The following is a 25,106-nucleotide window of genomic DNA, read 5'->3' on the forward strand; positions in this document are numbered from 1 at the left end:
TACACATTCAAGCTACGCCCCTGTCATTTATTACTGTCAAGTACATTTTCTGTGTGCTAACGATTTGTTTAGTGGAAACAGTGTGCTTCAGGTATAAGAAAAACATCTAGAAATATTTAAATGCGAACATTCTTTGATGTTACAATTAATATCTTCTCTTTAACCAGCACATTTAATTTAACACAATCCATTTCTTTGTTGTTACAATGGGCCTTCTTTACGCGGATGGAAAAGGTTTTAATCGCCGGCGGCCGCATCGCACTTTCGTATATCCTTACTGCAATTTACGAGGTCTATCTCGAAGCTTGCCGGAGATGGTCCAGTTGTTGCAATTGAAGTTGTCCGCTATCTTGAATCTTGCCGGAGAAGGCCGAGTTGTTACGGTTGACGCCCAAATGTTATCGCGCATGCGCTTTGTTGAATGTTCGTCACGTATTTGCTTTAATGGCGGCCGTAAATGTGAGTTTTGATTGTTTTAACACAATTCAACAACTTTTCAGATCAGCATCACATTATGTGTGTAATCAGAGACATTTAGGAAATGCAAAACCATATTAATTGAGTTTAATATTTGAAAATCGTGTTTCATTTCACGTATAATTTCATGATCCTGTTAGACCTGTTTATTACGCTTCTAACTGCTTTCGTTTTACGTGTATGTATTGTATACTGCTCAAACGTTGAAAGTCATTATCCCATTAAAACCTCCAAATAAACAATTACATATGAACATACATACTGGTTAAAGAGGGGGAAAATAATAGATAAGTTATTAAAGGGAAAAAGGCTTAGAATTAACAAAATACGTTCTGATTATATCGCATAGATTCTACTGTACTCATTCATCCATAACGGTTGCACAAATGTCATGAATAGATGAAATTAGACTTGTTTATCATACATGTAGTTATACATATATGAATTGTCATTCTCTATGACAAAAGTATTGCATTTTGGTTCTATTTATATTTTATTGTTTTTATAGTAGGAAACCAGCCTTTCTATTATTAATGCACCAGCAGCGTTCGACACTAACGGGAGTCCGGTAGTCCGAGACTCCTATAATTCGGCTCGGACTACCGGATTTTCCATCTAGGCAGTCCGTCGGACTCCTTCATTTCAAAATCCAATTGTACACAAATCGTATCCGAAAGCTCGTATAAAATTATTTCTTTCGTCAAATCGTTATCATTTTGACGCTCTTTAAAGTAGTAAGTGACGTCATAGACCGGTATTCATGTATCTTTTAATGTTTGTAATATTGTAACTAAATCGATAAAACCCGTCAAACGGTGTTTACAAAAAATATTCCTCGTTGATTTTAGATGTAAACAATATTTATGTCAACGGTAAAATGGATTTCGCCACCGGCAGCGAAAATTAAAAGAACTGAAAAAGAAAAAAAGATAAAGAGTTTGTAATTTATAGAGAAAGGAAATTCAGCAAGCATGGTTAAAACAATTGTCTTGGCTGATGTTTGAACTGACATCTGTATATGAGTACCTGACTGTAGGGAGCTTTGTCACTGTGCGCTCTAACGTGCGATTGAAAGCCATCAAAAAACTTTTAAGAGCCATGATAATATTATAAGCTAAGAAAATGCAAAAAAGGGAAAAATAATTAAGTTAGTCACCAGCTGGCTGCTTGTTAATTCAGCTGAACAAAGCTATCTTTGACAGGTAGTGCATTCTGTTTATGGATGCTTCATCAAACATTATTCAGAAATAAGGACAGTCCTACACAGACTATGTCACCATGTACCAAGCTTATATTGCATAGTCTGTTAGTATTGGCACAACATATAAGGCATGTCATTGTCTCATTGCACTGATTGCAGATGAATGTTACAATTAAACAAAATTCAGTATTTGATAATGCCCCGTTCAATTCCCTTATATCTGATGGCTCCACAGCCACTTCACAAGAGGCCAAGGTTCTATATGCTAGATCCTCAATTCATGGCAATTTTTTCAAGTCATATAAGAATCTATTAGATAAATAGTTTCAGTCATGTTCATGTTATTTGAATAAAACAATTAAAATATAACTTTATTGTGCTCTCAGAATACAAATCTCTAGTTTGCCCTTCAGAAATGAAATACCAAAGGCTCTGTGAAATCATTGAATAAATAGTCGTCATTGCTCCAGCCAGGGGGTAGGTCAGAAATGACACTTGATGTGAATTAAATTAGCCTTTATGGGACACTTGCAAGGGCCAGTACTCAACTTTTTATGCGATGTTACTTCTTTCAATACTTACAGTTTGTTACCTCAGCTGTTAACTTTAAGTTAGTGTCAAAAGTATGTACATTTATAACTCATTCCTGGACATTGACTGGCAAACAAAAGGGCACAGCAGGGTGTAGTAAAATGGCAGCTGGGTACTTGAAAAGGGCAGCGGGTGTCCCAATCTGTTATTTAGGGCTAGCTGGAGCATTGAGTCAATAAATTTGAATAAATGTTGTAATTATCCTGGACTCCTTAATTTTATGCCGGACTCCTTGATTTTGGAATTAAGGAGTCCGGTGGACTCCTCAAACACTGACCAGTCAATTGTAACCACGGCCCCCCCAGGTCCGGGGGTATACCAGGGAAATGGACCATGTTTTTGTCCTTTCAGGTGGCCCCGCAGTGCCGGGTGAATGCGGTGGTTTTGTCATCGCTTTAAATATAGCGGGGAATTGGCCTTTCCTAGGGTCCCTGATGTGCGGGGGCATTTGGCGGAGAATTTACCATCTGTTCGTCCTTGCAGAGCGGGGAATTTAGCCGGGGTTGGCTGGACCGAAAGTCAAAGTCCTCGCTATTCCCCGGACCTGGGGGGGGGGGCGTGGTTACAATTGACTGGTGCATAAATGATAAGCTTTGTGAAAAATCATCTTGGTATCCCAGCGCATACTTATTTATAGGCTGTGAATCTTAGTATTACTAAGTAACACATAATCATCAATTTGGTGTATGATTACAGGGCTTTTTGTATAGTACCCACAGGTCCGACTATCAGACCCATTCCCAAAGCAAAATATAAGGTATTTTTTCCAATCTTCAGAAAAAAATACCAATAAAAAAATATATATTTTTTTAAAGTCTTTTTATCTGTATTGGTTCATTTGCAACATCCTGATAATTCATGTCATGTAAAGTTTTTCTGATAATATATCTCAGAAATCATTGATTTTCATCACATTCAGAGATCAGTATGAAATATTATCTGTCATGATTTATTGCAATGGATATTTACAACCCAAGGATTGATATTTCAGCCATTATGGGTCCTTTAAAAGGAAAATAAACTAATATTAAATCTTTTTCTAATTCTAGAGACTACACAGCTTTTTCTATTAACTGTAAAATTTCCCAATTTCGGCATTTTCACGACGCAAAATTTCCCAAAATGTCCAGGATCTTTTTCCCAAAATGGCCAGAGAAAGCCCTGGATTATTCAGATATTAACAGTGACTCTGTGAGCTAAAAGACTGTACTGTACCTTATTTTTACCACAATCGCATTAATTATTCTAACATGTCATGTAGATTAGTAAAGTGGGATTCTTTATTTCCTCCGATATGAAGAAACATGACACTTGATAATCAGAACATATACAAAGAAACATACAGTCTTATAGAATAAAACTTTACGTAAATGTTATACAACAAACATATAAATCGGGGTTAAGAAGGATAACTATAAATACAATGAATAATACTGTACTATAACAATGCATCTACACATGTACTGAAAAAAAAGTGAATGAATCATAGTTTTATAATTTCATTTACCTTATCTGCTGATACCTGATACTACTATATATTATAGGCTGTAGGCCTGCATGGGAGTCGACCCTCCTACCCATAGATTGATAGTCAAGTGCGCTACCACTAGACCACGGATCAGCATCAATTCAATCATTCTCGTTCACCAGAGTGATGATGCTATGGGTTCCATAGATTGGATTTATAACGAGAGGGGTTAGAGTGGTCTAGTGAAATAGGTGTCCGCCTCTCACCCAAGAGGTTGTGGGTTTGATCCCCATCATGGTGAGAATGGTCTAGTGGTTTAGGTGCCCCGCCTCTCACCCAAGGGGTTCAATCCCCACCAGGGGTACTTTCTCATGGCCTCTCAAAATGGACACAGTACTGGTTTCTGCCCAGGAAACGGACCCGCGAGCGATTCTATAAGCTTAACTTTCGTCACAATCAAGCTAAAATAAATTTGTATATACTAATAAAGAGTGGTCTAGTGGTTTAGGTGCCCGCCTCTCACCCAAGGGGTTCAATCCTCACCAGGGTGAGGGTGGTCTAATGGTTTAGGTGTCTGCCTCTCACCCAAGATGTTGGGGTTTAATCCCAATCAGGGTGATAGTGGTCTAGTGGTTTAGGTGTCCGCCTCTCACCCAAGGGGTTCAATCCCCACCAGGGTGAGAGTGGTCTAGTGGTTTAGGTGTCTGCCTCTCACCCAAGATGTTGGGGTTTGATCCCCACCAGGGTGAGAGTGGTCTAGTGGTTTAGGTGTCCGCCTCTCATCCAAGGGGTTCAATCCCCATCAGGGTGAGAGTGGTCTAGTGGTATAGGTGTCCGCCTCTCATCCAAGAGGTTTTGGGTTTGATCCCCATCAGGGTGAGAGTGGTCTAGTGGTTAAGGTGCCCGCCTCTCACCCAAGGGGTTCAATCCCCACCAGGGGTACTTTCTCATGGCCTCTCAAAATGGACACAGTACTGGTTTCTGCCCAGGAAATGGACCCGGGAGTGATTCTATAAGCTTAACTTTCGTCACAATCGAGCTAAAATAAATTTGTATATACTAATCAAACCTGCGATTGGAGGTCGAAATTATATTTTTGCCCAATGGGATGACAGTATTTTTAAAATCTGCAGTACATTCACTTAGGCCACAACAAATTGATCATTTGTTCTATGGATTTTGCCCAAAAAAAGTAGGAGCGAGCGAGCGAAAAAAAAAACAAAACTTTTTTTTTAATTTAAGGCAAATCAGAGGCGAGCGCAAGGCGAAAAATTAAAAAAAATTAAAAAGTATATTTGTTACCAAATTTATCATACCATTATGTCAAGAAATGCTTTTTAATTGCAAACATATGTTCAGTTATTAATGAAATGGTTTTGATTGTATCACAGTGACATGAAAATCTCTCTCAATATTTAACAAATGGCAATAAGGTCCAGTGCTTTACTATTAACTTCAATTTAAACGTGGATTATTGTAAAGACAACATTCCTCATAGTAACATACAATTATTCGAAGACCAAAAAGAAAACTATTGTATTCATTCTGTAACTTACTATTACAAAAAAAAACATTTTAGACTTGTAAGAGTTATTCATGATTTGAGCATTTCTAAATATTGGGTCAGGTCTAAATTTGAACCTCTTGAAGCACATGATTAAATTGGTGTCAACTACTAGTGACTTTGACATTTCAGAAGATTGAAAATGTAAATAACACAGAGAACATATCTAAAAAAGACACTGTGGATTAAATTGCGGGACAACATAAATGAAGCAGTATCAAACAAATCTGCAAATGTGGCACCAGTCATTATATTAGAGCAGGTGGTGGAATAAAGATATTTCCCTTTAAAGAACCCGCCTTTACCCCGAACCTATGGTTTATAGGTCCGTGCCTTGAAAAAGAATATCATGTCGGCCTCCATAGCTTCAATGCCCATAAGAGGGTGAGAGTGGTCTAGTGGTATAGGTGTCCGCCTCTCACCTAAGAGGTTGTGGGTTCGATCCCCACTAGGGGTACTTTCTCATAGCTTCTCAAAAGAAGGACACAGTACTGGTTTCTGCCCAGGAAACGGACTCGAGAGTGATTCTATAAGCTATCAGCTTTCGTCACAATCGAGCTAAAAAAAATAGTATAAACCAATGCCCATAAGAAACAGGCCACTTTAATTACAGGCCATTTTATACAAATGGATCAAAGAAAACAAGTGGATAAAAACGAAGAATTGAGAAAATTAAAACAGTCATTTTACTTAAAAAAGGTTTTATTTTCTGATTTTACTGATGTTTTTTTTATACTGTCCATGTGTATGAAATGCACTAGTCAATTGTAACCACGCCCCAAGGTCCGGGGAATAGCGGGGACTTTGATTTTCAGTCCAGCCAACCCCGGGTATATCCACTGCATTCACTGGAAGGGGGCGTGGATTGACTGGTTCATAAATTCAATGTACAGGCTGTTTCTAAAACATTTACAAGTCCTACTATTTTTATCTGTTTATAACGATTATGATTATATGAAAACTGAGAAATGCATTTTAAAAAATAACTCACCAAAACATGTTCAATTGTGTTAAGTCGTGTGTCCGTGTATTTTAATATAAGTTTTGCACTCAAAATCCGATTTAGTTATTATTTAACACAAAATTTTGAGTACAAAACAATGAATTACTTAAAACACACATAGATAATTATTGACTTCGACGCTGTGAAACTGTTGTTGTTTACTGAAGACTGTAATCCATTGACTTTGACACTGATTTTCATTTAAAACGTGTATTTTACATTACGAAAACTGAAAGTAACCCGAAAATTAATACCGGAAATAAATAACAACGGTGCGTCCTGCAAAATATTCTCGACAAAAAAGACTGTCAACAAATATCGGCTGTTTTGCGGTTACCCGGACCTGATTTTGTCCTGACACGAGGAAATTTTGCTCGCGAAGAATGTAAAGCATGAAAATACCTTCAAAAAAGGCGAAGTTGACGTTGAAGGATTAAATTCTTAGTAAAATAACTTCAGAAAATAGAGGAAATTCAGAAGTAAACAAAAAAAAAAAATATGCGCGGCCAAATAGTAAGTGCGGGCGCAAAAAAAAAGTTTTTTTTTTTTTTTTTTTCGTTTTTCGAATTTTAGGTGCGGCAAATCCGACGAACAAATGATCAATTTGTTGTGGCCTTAAGTAAATTAGCAGTCAGCTGTTTTAGGGGCTGAACCAGTAGACACAATATTATCTCGAATACTAAGCTGATTTAAAGCTGCACTCTCACAGATTGCTGACAAAAAATTAGATCTCAGATTTTTATATTTAAGTTCAAAAAATGATTTTTTATGCATTTTTCTTAAAACATAAGTAATGGTTTAAACCATAAAACACAAGTTTTTTTAGCGGAAATATAAAAATCTACGATCCGATTTTTTGTCAGCAATCTTGTATCATTGGTTTGCAGATAATCAACAGGGTTCGAATTTAGACTCGCATACTCGCAAAATGCGAGCGACATTTGGAAATTGCGAGTGACTTTTATTCAAGCTCGCAAAATTCTGCCAGTTGCTTTTTCTAGACCACAAAATGTTAAAAGGAAAGTAGAATTAACATGAACTTAATTCCACTATGTAGTCGAGTGTAAACAGCCTATAAGTGGCATGTTTACACTACCGGTATAAAGAAGACAGTACGGAGTAACGCTCTAGTAGGTTTTCAAAAATAGAACAAATACGGAAAAGGCCGAGTTTTATCTCGAATCTTTCCAGGATGCTCCGAGGCGTGCATAATTACAAAGTAAATACGAATGACGTAATCACCTAGCTCAATCATTGGCTAAATTTAGCGCTTTTGCGCACTATATGTAAACCCCATCATCCTTTGAATATATTTCCGCCCAACTGTCAAAATGAATAGACTTCGTTGATCGATATATTTCATGGTCCAAAATATCCACGCTACATTTACTGTTGCTTTTTTTATTTTGAATTTATTATTTTATTGTTTTTAATACTTATAGACTAATGAAATCTGTAGCGTGCTTGTCGAATGGGTATTAAATTACCCGATGGCGTGGGTAAATATACAAAGTGAACAATGTCAAATTATTGGACAGCTTTGTTATCAAAAAGCTGCCAGCATCAGACGAGTCTTTCCATACCCCCCAAATAGAATAAGCCATCAACAAGTTCTAGTAGTCGAGTCACTCAAGATTGATACTTTTTAATATTCATAATATGTCTTAGGTGTTAATTTCTACTTTAATTAGACAATATTATAAGGGAATAAAGCAAATAATAAAATTGCAAGTTGATTTGTCATTTTGCGAGTTGCCTCAAAATGCACTCGCAAAATTTTTCGAGTGCTCCTCAAAGTTAAATTCGAACCCTGAATCACGCAAAAAATGCTATTTCCAAGACAAAAAAAATGTAAAATTGGTAAATCTGTGAGAGTGCAGCTTTAAGGGTTATGTCAGTATGTATTACCAAAATAAAGAGTTATGCGACTGCATCGCATTAAATTGATTATTTTGGTAAAAAATATAATAACCGTGAACCGTTACAATGGTTAATACTTAAATACTTTTATGCTGTATAATATGTAATAATTTTAACCCCCTACCGATTCCACCATAGGGGATGTCTGTCCGATATCATGCACATCATTTTATTTTATTGGTTGCCATAGCAACATAAAGAATCAGTTTACTACACTTTAAAAGGGTCCTATAATAACAGCAAAAATGTTATCCAAAAATCATAAAAGCTGCTGTGTATAGCACCTATGATACATTTGGCTGCTATAGCAGTGAATACACCAATCCCTTAACTGGATCTTTGCCCTGTATAATGAAGTATTAAAACTTGGTCCATGTAATTATGCCCCCACAAAGTGGCGGCATATAGGGTTGCCCTTGTCCGTACGTATGTCTGTCTGTCTGTACGTACGTACGTCCCGAAGATTGTTTCCGATCTAATTCTTGAAAACCGTTTGTCCAATCCTCACCAAACTTTAAACACATGTTTGTGACCATAATATCTTGATCAAGTTCGATAGTCATGGAAATCGCTTTAGTCATTTAGGAGTTACGGCCCTTTTTTGCCAAAAATACTTCAAAAATATATGTTTCCAATCTAATTCTTGAAAAGTATGTGTCCAATCCTCACCAAACTTTACATACATGATTGTGACCATAATATCTTGATCAAGTTCGATAGCCATGGAAATCGCTTTTGTCATTTAGGAGTTACGGCCCTTTATTTGCAAAAAAAGACTTGAAAAATACGTCCCGAAGATTGTTTCCGATCTAATTCTTGAAAACTGTTTGTCCAATCCTCACCAAACTTTTAACACATGTTTGTGACCATAATACCTTGATCAAGTTCGATAGCCATGGAAATCGCTTTAATCATTTAGGAGTTAGGGCCCTTTATTTCCCAACAATACTTAAAAAATATCTTATCCGATCTAATTTTTGAAAAGGATTTGCCCTTGTGCAGATTATCCTGAATAATCATTATGGCTTATTTTCTGTGACAAAAAATCGAAGTGGGGGCATCCGTGTCCTATGGACACATTTCTAGTATAATATGCGGATAGAGGGCAATTTAGGGATATTATGCAGGCCAATAAAAAAAAATTAATTTATGCGTGAAAAATGTGGTGGCTATTTCAACATTTTCTTAAAGATGCACTCTCACAGATTGAATGTTTTGACAACTTTAAAAAATTTTTGTCTTGGAACGACCCAATTTATATCAAAATGAATGGAAACCAGTGATATACGACTGCTGACAAAAATCAGATCGCAGATTTTCATAGTTTAGTTTAAAAAAAATGTGTTTTTCTTAAACCGTTAGTAACTCTTTTAGCCATAAAAGATAAATTTTCGATGGAAATATGAAAATCTGCGATCTGATCTTTTGTCAGCAGTCTAATACCACTAGTTTGCAGATATTTATGCAAAAACATGGCTCATTCCAAGACAATAATAAATAAGTTGGCAAACAGTAACTTATTTGTGAGAGTGCAGCTCTTATTTTAATGCTAGTAATTTCAATTTGTTTAAGAATCCGAAGGGGACTTTTGTAATGTAAGTAATACTCAGTGACTTGTTTCTTTTACCAGGTATTGAATAAGATCTAATGGCAAAACAATGGCCTCTTATAGAGAATCATTAAAGGAGAAGGAAGCACAGAACTGGGTAAAGGCCGCCCTCGCCCTCAACATCACCAAGGACGGATCACAAGATTTTCTGGAGGACGTACTGACATGCGTTCACCAGGACATCTATAGCACCGTTAGAACATCCAAGGGTCTTTCATCCGGGGCAGCATGTGCACATTGTTTCACAGAAAACGTGTTGAAGTGCCCAACTCGTGGGATATGCACCAGTACTAGAAACTGTAGATTTCATAACTGTCCTCAAAAACTGTATGCTCCTTGTCCAAATGGGATTTGTGAAGGCGTCCGTGATGAAATAGTCAAACATCACAGGTTTTCGGGACCATCATGGAAGAATACGAATGCCGACAAATGGAGCACCATTCCCTGGGAGATAGGCAAGTGTTTCCTGCCTCCTGATGGCTACAATACCGTGTCCTCCATCAAAGACAGTGACTTTAACGGAGTGATCAGCGTCATGATAAATTGCGAGGATTTCCAGAACAAGCTGTCATTTAACGTTGCAACACAGCCAAATTTGTTAACAGAGGTAAACATATTAATCACACTATGATCATATTATACGATTCCGTTGACTTTTTAAAGCTGCACTCTCACAGATTGACAGTTTTGACGTTTATTATATTTTTATCTCAAATTCAGCTGATTTCGCACATCAATACATTTAATTTAGTCATATAAGACAACTTATTAAGAACTGCCGAGAAACTAATTTTTTACTAACGCTTTTTTTCATACAACATCTCACTGTATTATCATTATATCACTGGTTTCCAGACATTAACGCAAACATTGGCTCATTCCCAGACAAAACATAAAAACGTGGCCTAAACGGTCAATCTGTGAGAGTTCAGCTTTTAAGAATGTTCATAATAAATGTAGAATGTTTCAGTATTCACTTGAAGTTGCTCTGATTATTTTGTACATTCATTACTCTAATCCAAACAACCAAGAAGTCTTAAAGTGAATATATAGTTACTACATATTGCATGATAGTATGCATTTCAATTTGTGCCATCTTCACCACAACTACAAGCTATGTTAGTCAAAACTTATTTCAAACATTACATTTAAGGTTCGAGACATTGGTCGACCCATACGCCATTCCCATGACCAGAGGGTCAAGGACACAGAACTAGTGGACTTCCTGTTCAAGCTACGCACCCTGCTGGAGGATAAGACTGAATTAATAAACAGACCCGAGGCACAACGCGCTGTGGAACAGCTTAAGAAGGTACAAATTTACATGATAGCAGACTAAACAGATTATACAGGTATGACTTTACAAGAGAGATGGCAAAATTGAACTAGCATACTGGCCAAAGGCACAACAAGCCGCGAAACAGATTAAGCAGTTATGGCTATCCATGATAGAGGCCCTAGGTACGAAACGCCGTGGAACAGAACAAAAAGGTATGGCTTTCCATGATAGATGACACAACTGAACTAGTATTCCTACTCAAGGCACAATATCCCATGAAACAGATTAAATAGGTATGCTTATACATGATAAAAACCACAACTGAACTAGCATACCGGCCCATAGCACCACACTCTGTGGAATAGTTTAAACAGGTGACTTAACAAGATAGATGACACAACTTAACTAGCATACCGGCCCTAGGCACGACATGCCATGGAACAGATTAAACAGGTTTGACTGTATGCGATAGATGACACAGCTGAACCAACATACCGATGTAAGGCACAACACGCCACAGAACAGGTATGAGAAAGGGTATAAGTTAACGTTTCCTTTTTTGTATTAAATTCGTCGACACGTGTAGAAATACATAGTAATTTGCTGGAAGAGTACTTTTAAATTATAACGTGTGTACTATTTTTTGTGTAGTTCAGGTATGAGTATTAAAAATAATTTTATTATGCATGGTGAAACTTCGCAGACGACTTGACTGCCAACTTCTGCGCATGTGTGCACCCGGAATTGACTTATTATGTTATGGGACACAATTAAACTAGCATACCCTAAGCTCAAAAAACCGTAGAAGTGCTTCACTAGGTATGAACTTATATCCTAGAGGACATAACGAAACTATCGTACCGACTCGAAGGTGCGAGGCCGTGAAACAGCTGAAAAAAGGTATGATTGCAAGTGTCCTTTTTAGCTCCACTATTCGAAGAATAAGGAGAGCTATACTACTCACCCAAGCGTCGGCGTCACCCCTTGGTTAAGGTTTTGCGTGCAAGCACACATAGTTTAATATCTCAGCAACTACTTCAGGTATTGCATTGAGACTTTATACAATGGTACTCAACCATCCAACCTACTTAATCAACCTAGTTTGATAACTCTACTTTGCATTTAATGCCAATAATAGGCCTTTATTATTTGACTTAGAAATTCTGGTTAAGGTTTTGCGTGCAAGCTCACATAGGTTAATATCTCAGCAACTACTTGAGGTATTGCATTGAGACGGTTAATATCTCAGCAACTGCTTGAGGTATTGCATTGAGACTTGATACAATGGTAATCAACCATCCAACCTACTTAATTTACAAAGTTAGATAACACAGTTTGCATTTAATGCAAATAATTGCCCTTAATTATTATACTCAGAAATACTGGTTAAGGTTTTGCATGTAAGCACACATTAACCAGGTTAATATCTCAGCAACTACTGGATGAATTGCATTGAGACTTTATAAAATGGTACTCAACCATCCAATCTACTTAAATACTAGTAACCAAGTAAGATAACTTTAGTTTGCATTAAATTCAATTAATGGCCCCTTTTTTATTCAACATAGAAATTCTGGTAAAGGTTTTGCATGTAACCACTTTTAAGTCAATGCTGCAGCAAATACATCATGAATTCAGAATTGCATTGAAACATTACACACAGGCTCCCAACCATTTAACCTTCTTATTTAATCAAGTAAGATAACTCTATCTTTCATATTATATAATTTTTGCCCCTTTATTATGCTTCTTAGAAATTCTGGTTAAGGTCTTGTTAGCACACATAGGATAATATCTCAGCAACTACTTAATGTATTGCATTGAGACTTTATACAATGGTAGACAACCACCTAACCTAATTGAATAATCAAGTTAGATACTTGTGTTTTGCAAATAATGGCCCTTTATTATTACCTTAAAATTCTGGTTAAAATTTCGCATGTAACCACATTTGTGTTAATATCTCCGCACATCATGTATTGCATTGAAATCTAATCTAACAGTGATCCATGCATGTTTCGCCAAAACTTTTCAATCCTTACACTGAAAAGCGGCGGAATAGTCGAGCGCGCTGTCTCTGTGACAGCTCTTGTTTTATATCAGATTCGATAAACTCGTGCAAAGATATTTCTGTACTCTTGTGTAAGAGGAGCGATTGGGAATTATATCGAGTGGACTGCCTTTTGTGCGGATCAGGTATGCGTTTATTGAAAACAATTTAGAATAGTATGGTTTGACCTCGTCACCGGACTTTAGACCCTACTTGACCTTGCACCTTATCAGATCAACGGACTTTAGTGTAGGTGGGGGCCTCTATTAGACCTTGCACTTAATTATATCAACGGACTTTTCTGTAGGCGGGGAGGGGGGGGGGGGTCCCTATTTGACCTTCCACTTAATTATATCACTGGACTTTAGTGAAGGTGGGGTCCCTATTTGACCTTCCACTTAATTAGATCAACAGACTTTAGTTTAGGTCGGAGCCCTATTTGATCCACCTAATTAGATATCACCGGACTTTAGTGAAGGTGCGGGTCCCTATTTGACCTTCCACTTAATTAGATCAACAAACTTTAGTGTAGGTCAGTGCCCTATTTGATCCACCTACAGACAAAGTGAAAACATTTTTTCCTTCACAGGACATTGCGACAGGTAAACACTGAAAGTAGGTGCGGGTCCCTATTTTACCTTGCACTTAATTAGATCAACGGACTTTAGTGTAAGTGGGCGTACCTATTTGACATTGCACCTAATTAGATCACCGGACTTTAGTGTATGTGCGGGTCCTTATTTTACCTTGCACTTAATTAGATCACCGGACTTTAGTGTAAGTGGGCGTCCCTATATGGCCTTGCAACTTATTAGATCACCGGACTTGACTTCAGTGAAGATGGGGGTCCCTATTTGACTGTGCACCTAATCAGATTAACTGACTTTAGTGTAGGTGCGGGTCCGTATTTGACCTTGCACCTAATTAGATCACGGGACTTTAGTGTAGGTGGGGGTCCGTAATTGACTTTGCACCTGATTAGATCACGGGACTTTAGTGTAGGTGCGGGTCCGTATTTGACCTTGCACCTGATTAGATCACGGGACTTTAGTGTAGGTGGGGAACCGTAATTGACTTTGCACCTGATTAGATCACCGGACTTCAGTGTAGGCGGGGGTCCGTATTTGACCTTGCACCTGATTAGATCACCAGACTTTAATGTAGGTGGGGTCCGTATTTGACCTTGCACGTAAATGGTAATTAGATCACCGGACTTAAGTTTAGGTGGGGTCCCTATTTGACCATGTATCTAATTAGATCACATGACTTTAGTATAGGTGGGAATCCCTAATTGACCATGTACCTAATTACTAGGAGATCACCGGAATTAAGTGATGGTCGGGGACCCTATTTGACCTTGCATCTAATCAGACCAACAGACTTAAGTGTAGGTGGGAGTCCCTATTTGACCTTATTAGAAGCGAGGCCAAACCAAGGTTGCGTACCGATGGGTCACGACCCCCGACAGACCCATGACACAAGTCGTGATCACGAGATAAAAAATAGTTTTATTTACACATGTCACCTTTATGACAACGTACATACACTTTCTGATGTAGTAAAACTGTTTTCCGTTAACATTTTGTCTTTATAATATAAGTTTATAGTTTATATTATATTATTATTATTATATTATTTTGTAAAATAACCTTTGAATTATTGGATGTCTTGATCTGTTTTGTTGACAGCTGCAAACAGACGATTTCAAGATCAGTGCTGAGAACGAAGGGGAGATATTGAAGGAAGGTAAGCGATGCTTTTGATCAAATTGACGTATATGGATATGGAACTGTGTGTAGGGTGGTTTATGTAAAGAGCTAGCTTGGGGTTGCTTATGAGAAGTAGGGTGTAGGTCACTGTTTCTAAGAAAGAAAAATGGTTTTCGCCCACTAACTTTCGTTAAGAAAGATAAGATAGTGTTGAAACTCTGCATTTCTAGCACACCGGATAGGCATTTCCGGTGACGTCAGCCGTGCTGGAATTTAAGTATCATGTGTTTCCGGTACGGATAGAAAAATCCGACCCGAGGGTACGCGCGTAAGCCGGTAACGAGGCTTTCCGAGTTATCGGACACGCAGCGTGCCCGAGGGTCGGAATTTTCGATCCGGACCGGAAGCACATGATTAATATTTTTTTTGCATATCTTAAATTATCAATTTGTGGAAAAATTGACGTAGAAAACGCACTTTTGTGCATTTCACCAAAGCGCTTGAATACTTGTATATTTAATTGCGCTTTATTGAAATGGCATAATTTACTTTTCATATTCCATACAAGAAAAGAAATAAGAAGTGGCGCATTGTTGCGCGTGACTCCTCTTACATGGGGTGTGTAAGACAGTTTTTTTCCACCACTGGTCACATGACCGGAAACACACGTCCGGTATGCAAGTAAATTCCATCTGGCTCCCCTGCCATGCCAGATGAGTCACGCGCTGTGACGTAATACTTTCTATTTCTTTTATTATACACTTTATGTAACTATAATTATGAGATTTCAATAGATGAGTGCGATAAATATTAACTTTAATATACCTTCAAAACAAAAAGTAACCCTTAAAAGACGTGATACTCAGAAACTTCTTGACGTATGCCGTGAATAAAACTTACTGCGCGTCATGCCGTGAGTAAACATCATGGCACGCCCTTTTTGGTAAAATGTACAAACATGCGCTTTTCCGTGTATATTTTCACAAAATATTGTAATTCAAGGTATGCTAGAAAAATGTCTATCATATGTGTAGGTTCCTTGGTTCCAGATCGAAAAATCCGACTCTCGGGCACGCTGCGCAGCCGGTAATTCGGCAAGCCTCGTTACCTGGCAACGCAGGCGCCATCGAGTCGGGGGGTTTCTCTATCCGGACGTGTGTTTTTATTTCTTTTATTGTATGGTTTATGAAAAGTATAGTATGCAATTTCGATAAAGCGGAATCATAAATATAAGTATACAATACTTTTAATTAAAATTGAAAAGAAATAATCGTAAAAGCGCGATTTTTAAAGGAACTATTTGACGTCGATAGTGATTTAAAATGACTGCGCTTTATAAAGTCAGTATACAACGTCGCACGCGCTTTTTGCTGAAATGTACTAAAGTACGTTTTCTACGTCAATTTTTCCACTAATTCAAGTATGCAAGAAAAAACATCAATCATGTTTTTCCGGTCCTGATCGAAAAATCCGACCCTCGTGCACGCTGCGTGACCGGTAACTCGGAAAGCCTCGTTACCGGCTTACGCGCGTGCCCTCGGGTCGGATTTTTCTATCCGTACCGAAACACATGATAGATACTTGTAAGAACTCATACAACTTTTAACTTATACAATCATTACACTATTGCTGCCTTTCTTCTTACCAAGCGTCTTGTGATATTTCTGCTTCTTATCACCTGTACCAAGCGTCTTATGATATTTTTGCATACCGGACGTGTGTTTCCGGTTATGTCACCAGTGCTGGAAAACCCCGTCTTACACCCCCTATGTTAGATGAGTCACGCGCATCCACGTGTCATTTTTTATTTCTTTTATTGATTTGTTTATGAAAAGTATATTTAACCATTTCAGTAAAGCGCAATCAAATATATAAGTATGCAAGACTTTTGATTAAAATTGGAAATAAATAATCATAAAAAAACGCGTTTTTCAGAGTAACTATTTGACATCAATATTTATTTAAAATAATTGGTTGTCCGGTTAGCGCACTCGCTTCTCACCTAAGCGACCCGGGTTCGATTCCCGGCTTGGGCGCATGTGAGTTTGGTTTGTGGTCACCAAGCCGGACAAGTGGGTTTCCTCCGGGTTCTTCGGTTTCCCCCAAAACACAAGACCACACTCTCGCGTAATATCGTGCCAACGAGAGTGATTAATATAATGTTGTAATAACTTGTTTCACAATCGTTGTAAACTAAATATGTTAAAACTAAACTAAAATAATTGCGGTTTATGACGTCAGTAAACGATGTCGCACGCGCTGGTTCGTAAAATGTACATAAGTGCGTTTTTTATATCAACTTTACCACAATTTGATAATTTTAGATGTGCAAGAAAATATATCAATCATGTTTTTCCGGTCCGAATAGGAAAATCCGACCCTCGGGCACGTTGCGTGGCCGGTGACTCGGCAAGCCTCGTTACCAGTTTACGCGCTTGCCCCCGGGTCGGACTTTTCTATCCGTACCGGAAACTTGTGATATATACTTATAATGTTGCTTCTAATCGTCTTATGATAATGCTGCTACGTATATTCTGCAACAAGCGTCTTGTGATATTGCTGCTACTTATCTTCTGTACTAAGCGCCTTGTGATAATGCTACTTCTTATCTGCTGAACTGAGCGTCTTGTGACAATGCTGCTTTTTATTGTCTGTACCAAGCGTCTTGTGATAATGCTGCTTCTTATCTTCTGTAACAAGCGTCTTGTAATAATTCTGCCTCTGATCTTTATGTACCAAGCTTCTTGTAATAATGCTGTTACTTATCTTCTGGACCAAATGTCTTGGTAAAGGCTGCTACTTATCTTCTGTAACAAGCATCTTGTGATAATGCTGCTTCTTATCTTTGGTCCCGGGCCTCTTGTTAAAGGCTGCTACTTATTTTTTGCAACAGACGACTTTTGATAATTCTGCTTCTAATCTTCTTTACAAGCGTCTGTTGATATTACTAATCGTCTGCATCAAGGGTCTTGTGATATTGCTTATTTTTTATCTTTGTACCGAGCGTCTTGTCACAAAACTGATTCCTGTTTTCTCACCAAGTGTTTTGTGATAATGCAAACGTATATGTTCTTATTTTTATGTTTTTAATGATATATCTTTACATTTACTTCAGGATTACGACTACGTTTGGCAAACCATTACCGAACCACGTTGGCCGACATGCCGATATCTCCCATTCTCGGAGAAAAGAACGCCAAACTCGGGAAATTTTACGTGGCACCGAAAATTGTGGAGAAAGATCATCGAAAAATCGGCAAAATTGACGACAAAGAAAGCGGTCAAAAAATTGCAAAATTTTCAGATGTTTTCAAAAAAGAAATTCAGTTGCTCAGAAATGTTTTCCTTGTTGGAGAACCGGGCAATGGCAAATCCACATTCTCCGTAATGTGTGCCCTGGATTGGACTCACCAATATTTACCAGCGGAGGAAAACGTCGGTATTAAAACAAGCTTTGCCGACCCAGAATTCTTCAAAGAGTTTGCATTTTTGTTTCATGTCACCCTACGAGATTCAGGTAAAACGTGTGATCTAGCACAAATGATCAAGGATCAACTTATACGTAAAATCTACCACGAGAAGGATGCCGATGATGGTTACCGGCTATTACAGACGGTGCTGGAAAGTGAAACATGTTTAATCATAGCTGACGGCCTCGACGAATGGACCCATCCGGAAAACGTAAACTGTACCTGCAACACTGAGGAAAAAGTCATTCCTTTCCGAAATTCGGCCAACAAGGCCACACTCCTCACGACAACGCGTCCCTGGCGAATGTCACAGTTTAGAGTGCAGGATTCAAAGATCGACAAATATCTTGAAATAGAAGGAGCTGCAGACACAGAGCAACTCGTGGAAAATATCATCAACATTCTTAATGGGGGAAATGAGGATGAACGGACACCAGAGGCTTTCATGAGAATGGCGTCAGAGAAGGATCTTGAAAGATTGTTGTCAGCACCTATCAGTATCACCCAGCTCGTGTGCCTGTGGTTCGAGGGCAAATCGTTAACCGATTCAAAGTGTGACATTTATGCTGGCGTGATAAACATGCTATCATGTAGATGTAGTTATATGCAACGGAAGCATAAAATTCCGAAAATTGAACTGCCATCTGTATTAAACGAACATGAATGCTTCGTGCAAAATCCCATGGTTTATCTTGCGCTGGCAAAGTTAGCATACACAACTTTGTATTCAGAGTGCAGAGATTCGTCTGTTGTTTTCAGCGACAAAACAGTCAACGCTTTGTTAAGCAGGGAGCAGGTTGAATTTGCATTGAAGTCTGGCTTACTCACGGAGAAGAAATCCAACTCATTGATCAAGAGATCATCTCACTTTTCATTCTTTCATAAAACACTTCAAGAGTTTTTAGCGGCTCTTCATTTATGTTTGAATGAAAACGACTTCAGTCAGCTATCAAACAAGTACGAACCAGATAATAAGGAAAATATCTTAGGAGATGTTTCTCAGACATTTATTTTCATATGTGGAATGAAGCCCGAGCTCGGTGTACAAATGTCTTCATGGATCAATAGTTCTATACAACCATACCAACCATCAATCGACGATAGAGAGGCTGAACTACTTCAGCCCCTGATTCTCTCCGGACACCGTGAAGCCAGGGCGAACAATCATGGTGACATACCGCTCTATCTCGCACACTTCTTGATTGAAAGTGACGAGGATGTCGTAGTGTTAAAAAAGCTGATGATGATAAACAAGGAACGTATTCAGTCACTACACATCATTGAATACAATGATCAAATTAATGGGGAAGAGCTGCAGGAGGTGATCACATCCTCCTCCGACTCCCTCAAAGCAGTGTCACTGCGGTACCATGATGGGCAGTATGACCTGTCCCAGTGTCACAGGCTGGAATCTCTGTGTATAGTGGGAGACGATATAACACCTGTGCAGGTTGATCCAACACATATTACAGCATGTCACTTATATCGTGTATCATCGAATGTTGAAATGTACATATTTAGATTATTTAAACACGATCAAAGGTGGAGTAAACTACAACATGTTGATTTAAGTAGCGTTAAGAATGTCCAGTTACTTGTGGATACACTACCAAGTCTCCCTCAGTTACAACGCCTTGAGATAACGCATACAGATCTAGGTGAGCTCCACCTCCTCCCTCCAGCCTCCATCACCGATATTACACTTTGGTTTGTGACAATGACAGCGGAGGCGGTGCGGAGTCTGATAGAGACGATGAAGAACATACCACACACCATTACATGCTACATGTGGCGCTGCTGGGTGGAACCTGCCAGTGAGATGAAAGACATCCGAGAACATATGAACAGTTCGCCGTCATTCAAGGTTCTCAAGTTCGACGATACGAGTGAAGGGCTTTATTTCGAATTCACCAAAATGTTAACAATAAGTTAAATGTTAGCATCGATTATGGGAATTCATGTTTGATGAAAAACAGTGAAACAATCAATGGGGAAGTGTCATTCTATTTATAGATATGTATGTCACTTTTTCCAGGAACTAATTATTATCAACCACTTTCTATGTGTATTCAGTTAATTTGATTTATGTTGTGTATTTACATGCATCCAAAAATAGATTTAACTGTACACAGTAATGTCGTTGGGGCTGGTGTTATTAAATATATCGAACTTGGATGAAAACTTTCTTTTTATACGCCCGAAGGGTCGTATTATGTTATGGCCTCCATCGTCTGTCCGTCCGTCTGTCTGTCTGTCCGTCCGTTAGCAATTCCGTGTCCGGGCCATAACTTGGTAACTAATAAAGCGATTTTCAAATAACTTTATACAAATCATCACTACATTAAAAGGATGTGTCGCGCGCAATTTCCAGGTCCATACCTCAAAGACTAGAATCACCATGGGGGTGCGTTAGCAAATCCGTGTCCGGGCCACAACTTGGTCACTAATAAAGTCATTTTCAAATAACTTTATACAAAGCATCATTACATTAAAAGGATGTGTCGCGCGCAATTTCCAGGTCCATACCTCAAACACTAGAATCACCATGGGGGGCGTTAGCAATTCTGTGTCCGGGCCACATCTTTGTTACTAATAAAGTGATTTTCAAATAACTTTATACAAATCATCACTACATTAAAAGGATGTGTCGCGCGTAATTTCCAGGTCCATACCTCAAAGACTAGAATCACCATGGGGGTGCGTGTGTCCGGGCCACAACTTGGTCACTAATAAAGTCATTTTCAAATAACTTTATACAAAGCATCATTACATTAAAAGGATGTGTCGCGCGCAATTTCCAGGTCTATACCTCAAACACTAGAATCACCATGGGGGGCGTTAGCAATTCTGTGTCCGGGCCACATCTTTGTTACTAATAAAGTGATTTTCAAATAACTTTATACAAATTATTACTACATAAAAGGATGTGTCGCGCGCAATTTCCAGGTCCATACCTCAAAGACTAGAATCACCATGGGGGTGCGTTAGCAAATCCGTGTCCGGGCCACAACTTGGTCACTAATAAGTCATTTTCAAATAACTTTATACAAAGCATCATTACATTAAAAGGATGTGTCGCGCGCAATTTCCAGGTCCATACCTCAAACACTAGAATCACCATGGGGGGGCGTTAGCAATTCTGTGTCCGGGCCACATCTTTGTTACTAATAAAGTGATTTTCAAATAACTTTATACAAATCATCACTACATTAAAAGGATGTGCCACATGCGATTTCCAGGTCCATACCTCAAAGTCTAGAATCACCATGGGGGGACGTTAGCAATTCCATGTCCAGGCCATAACTCAAAGACTAGAATCACCATGGGGGGGCGTTAGCAATTCTGTGTCCGGGCCACATCTTTGTTACTCGTCCGTTAGCAATTCCGTGTCCGGGCCATAACTTGGTAACTAATAAAGCGATTTTCAAATAACTATACAAATCATCACTACATTAAAAGGACCTCAAGCCGAATCTTCTTCGGGCGTATAATGCTCCGTTTCGCGGTGCTCTTGTTTAATTATAACACAACAGTCCGTAATCAACACGTGCAATAGTCGGTTCAACTTGTTGGACATTTTTTTAAAAGAATCCCTCAATAAATCAACTAGTTTCCTAGTTACTTCGCTAAGAGATTATTAATTGATATGGAATATTTAACTTATTTCTTTATTCAAAATGGCATTCTAGCTCAGCTGTTTTTTTATATTCTGTATTATAGAAATGTATCAATAACACGTTGACTTTTTTAATTTTTATGATCTATTACATAAATTTCACATTATTATAATGCTATCTACAAAACTATGATATCATTTATGCACCAGTCAATTGTAACCACGGCCATCAGGTACGGGGGTATACCGGGGAAAGGCGGGGAAATTGGCCGTGTTTTTACCTTCCAGGTGGCCCTGCAGTGCCGTGTGAGTGCGGTGGTTTTGTCTTCGCGCCAAATATAGCGAGGAATTGGCCTTACCTAGGGTCCCTGGGGTGCGAGGGCATTAAACGGGGACCTTACCAGCAATTCGTCCCCGCAAGACGGGGATTTTACCCGGGCTTGGCAGGAACGAAAGTCAAAGTCCCCGCTATTCCCCGGACCTGGGGGAGGGGCGTAGTTATAATTGACTGGTGCATTATCGACAAATGCTTCAAAGGAAATACCCAAACAATAAACACATTGAGTTACCTAAATAATAGAATATACAATGCCCTATTATTAAACATGTCACACAATTGGAGTATTATTGAAGAAGATATGATTAAATGTTGAAAATATTGTTTGATTTGTATATAATATGATGAGGATGAAAATGTGTTTGGATGATGATGATGATGATGATGATGATGATGGTGGTGGTGGTGGTGGTGGTGGTGACAATGACGACTACAACCACGGCGACGATGTCGATGATGATGATGATGAAAATGACGAGGACAACGATGTAGACGTCAGTGATTATGGTGGTGGTGGTTGTGACGCTGATGATAATGATGATGATGTGATAGTGATGATGATGATGACGACGGCGGCGGCGATGGTGGTGCTGGTGGTGGTTGTGTTGATGATGATGATGATGATGATAATGATTATGATGATGATACTGGTGGTGGTGACGACGGCGACTGCAACGACGACGATGATGATGATGGTGATGGTGGTGGTGGTGGGAGGATGATGATGATGATGATGAAGATGATGATAAGCTAATAGTATATGACTAAGAAGTCAAATTTAAGGCTGGATAATAAATGTTGACTTGATCTTGAAGTAAGATACGTTAAAATTATACAACACACTCATGATGTTGGCATAAGAAGTACGTTATATCAAAATAATCATGCAAGGCAAAGTATTTCTTATTTAAGCAAAAGTCGGTAAAAGTGTTTTTGTCTACAAATACACACTTTACAGTAGTAGATTTTAGCAGACTCCGAAATGCATCTGATAGCATTTATATGAATATATATTTTGGTGACTGTCGAACACATCTACTACCAGACCATTTTACTACCAGAAGCGGGCACATCTATCACCTTACTACTATTTACGAGGTCTATCTATCTCGAAGCTTGCCGGAGATGGCCGAGTTGTTACGATTGACCTGGCGTCAAACCACACAAATTGCAGACACAGCCAACGTTCTTCAAGAACCTTATACACTGTTCCATGTCAATTATTATCATTTAATATAAAACAGTTTAGTCATATCATTTTATTCTTTAAATTTGACCGTTTTATAAATAAAACATCAACATGTTCACTATAAATGTATTCTTATAGCAATTCACCAATTTTTTTTATTGAAAACAAATATAAAGTGACACTCGTATTTAATATCAATACATACACGTGTATAAAAAGCATAATTCTTGAGTGATACACCTTTAACGACTTCTTAGATAATGCATATATGGATAATATTAATTACTGGTTACAAGATTGCGTCATTCGGTGAGGTATCGTCATCGGTGGGGCGTCGCCCATAGCGTCATCGTCGAGGTGTCGTCATCGGTGAGGCGTCGCCCATAGCGTCATGGTCGAGGTGTCGTCATCAGTGAGGTATCGCCCATACTGTCATCGTCGAGGTGTCATCATTGAGGTGTCCCCCATAGCGTCATCGTCGAGGTGTCGTCATCAGTGAGGCGTCGCCCATAGCGTCATCGTCGAGGTGTCGTCACCAGTGAGGCGTCGCCCATAGCGTCATCGTCGAGGTATCGTCATCAATGAGATGTCGCCCATAGCGTCATCGTCGAGGTGTCGTCATCGGTGAGGCGTCGCCCATAGCGTCATCGTCGAGGTGTCGTCATCGTCGAGGTGTCGTCATCAGTGAGGCGTCGCCCATAACGTCATCGTCGAGGTGTCGTCAACGTCGAGGTGTCGTCATCAGTGAGGCCTCGCCATAGCGTCATCGGTGAGGTGTCGTCATCAGTGAGGCCTCGCCATAGCGTCATGGGGTGTCGCCGATTACGTCATCGGTGAGGTGTCACCCATAGCGTCAACGGTGATGTATCCCCCATAGCGTTTTGCTGAGGTGTCGCCAATAGCGTCATCAATGAGGTGTCGCCTATTGCGTCATCGGTGAGGTATCACCCATAGTGTCATCGGTGAGGTATCACACAGCGTCATCGCTGAGGTGTCACCCAAAGCGTCATCGCTGATGTGTCGCCCATAGCGTCATCGGCGAGGTGTCTCCCATAGCCTCATCGGTGAGGTATCGTCATCGATGAGGTGTCGCGCATTGCGTCTTTGGTGAAGTGTCGCCCATAGCGTCATCGGTGAGGTGTCTCTCTCGGTGAGAAGTCGCCCATTGCGGCTTCGGTGAGGTGTCGCCCATAGCGTCAACGGTGAGGTGTCGCCCATAGCGTCAACGGTGAGGTGTCACCCATAGCGTCAACGGCGATGTATCACCCATAGCGTCATCGGTGAAGTGTCTTCCTCGGTGAGAAGTCGCCCATTGCGTAATCGGTGAGGTGTCGTCCATTGCGTCATCGATGAGGTATCATCCATTGCGTCATCGGTGATGTGCCTTCCAAAGCTTCATCGGTTAGGTATAACCCATTGCGTCATCGGTTAGGTATCACCCATTGCGTCATCGGTGAAGTATCACCCATAGCGTCATCGGTGAGGTGTCGCCCATAGCGTCATCGGTGAAGTGTCGTCATCGGTGAGAAGTCGCCCATTGCGTCATCGGTGAGGTATCTCCCGTTGCGTTATCGGTGAGGTGTCGTCATCGGTGATGTGTCGTCATCGGTGAGGCGTCGCCAC

At 39.4% G+C, this 25,106-nt stretch overlaps 1 protein-coding gene across 1 annotated transcript; it reads left to right on the top strand.

Moving 5' to 3' along the window:
• Positions 1-349: 349 nt before the first annotated feature.
• On the top strand, positions 350-22,615 carry LOC128202780 (uncharacterized). Its single transcript, XM_052903914.1, has 5 exons — positions 350-459; positions 9,855-10,440; positions 10,987-11,145; positions 14,851-14,908; positions 17,987-22,615. The coding sequence occupies exons 2-5, from the start codon at positions 9,883-9,885 to the stop codon at positions 20,272-20,274; spliced, it is 3,063 nt and encodes a 1,020-aa protein (XP_052759874.1). The 5' UTR covers positions 350-459; positions 9,855-9,882; the 3' UTR covers positions 20,275-22,615.
• Positions 22,616-25,106: the final 2,491 nt, after the last annotated feature.

This window comes from Mya arenaria, chromosome 9, assembly GCF_026914265.1.
Source record: "Mya arenaria isolate MELC-2E11 chromosome 9, ASM2691426v1".
Lineage (NCBI taxonomy): Eukaryota > Metazoa > Mollusca > Bivalvia > Myida > Myidae > Mya > Mya arenaria.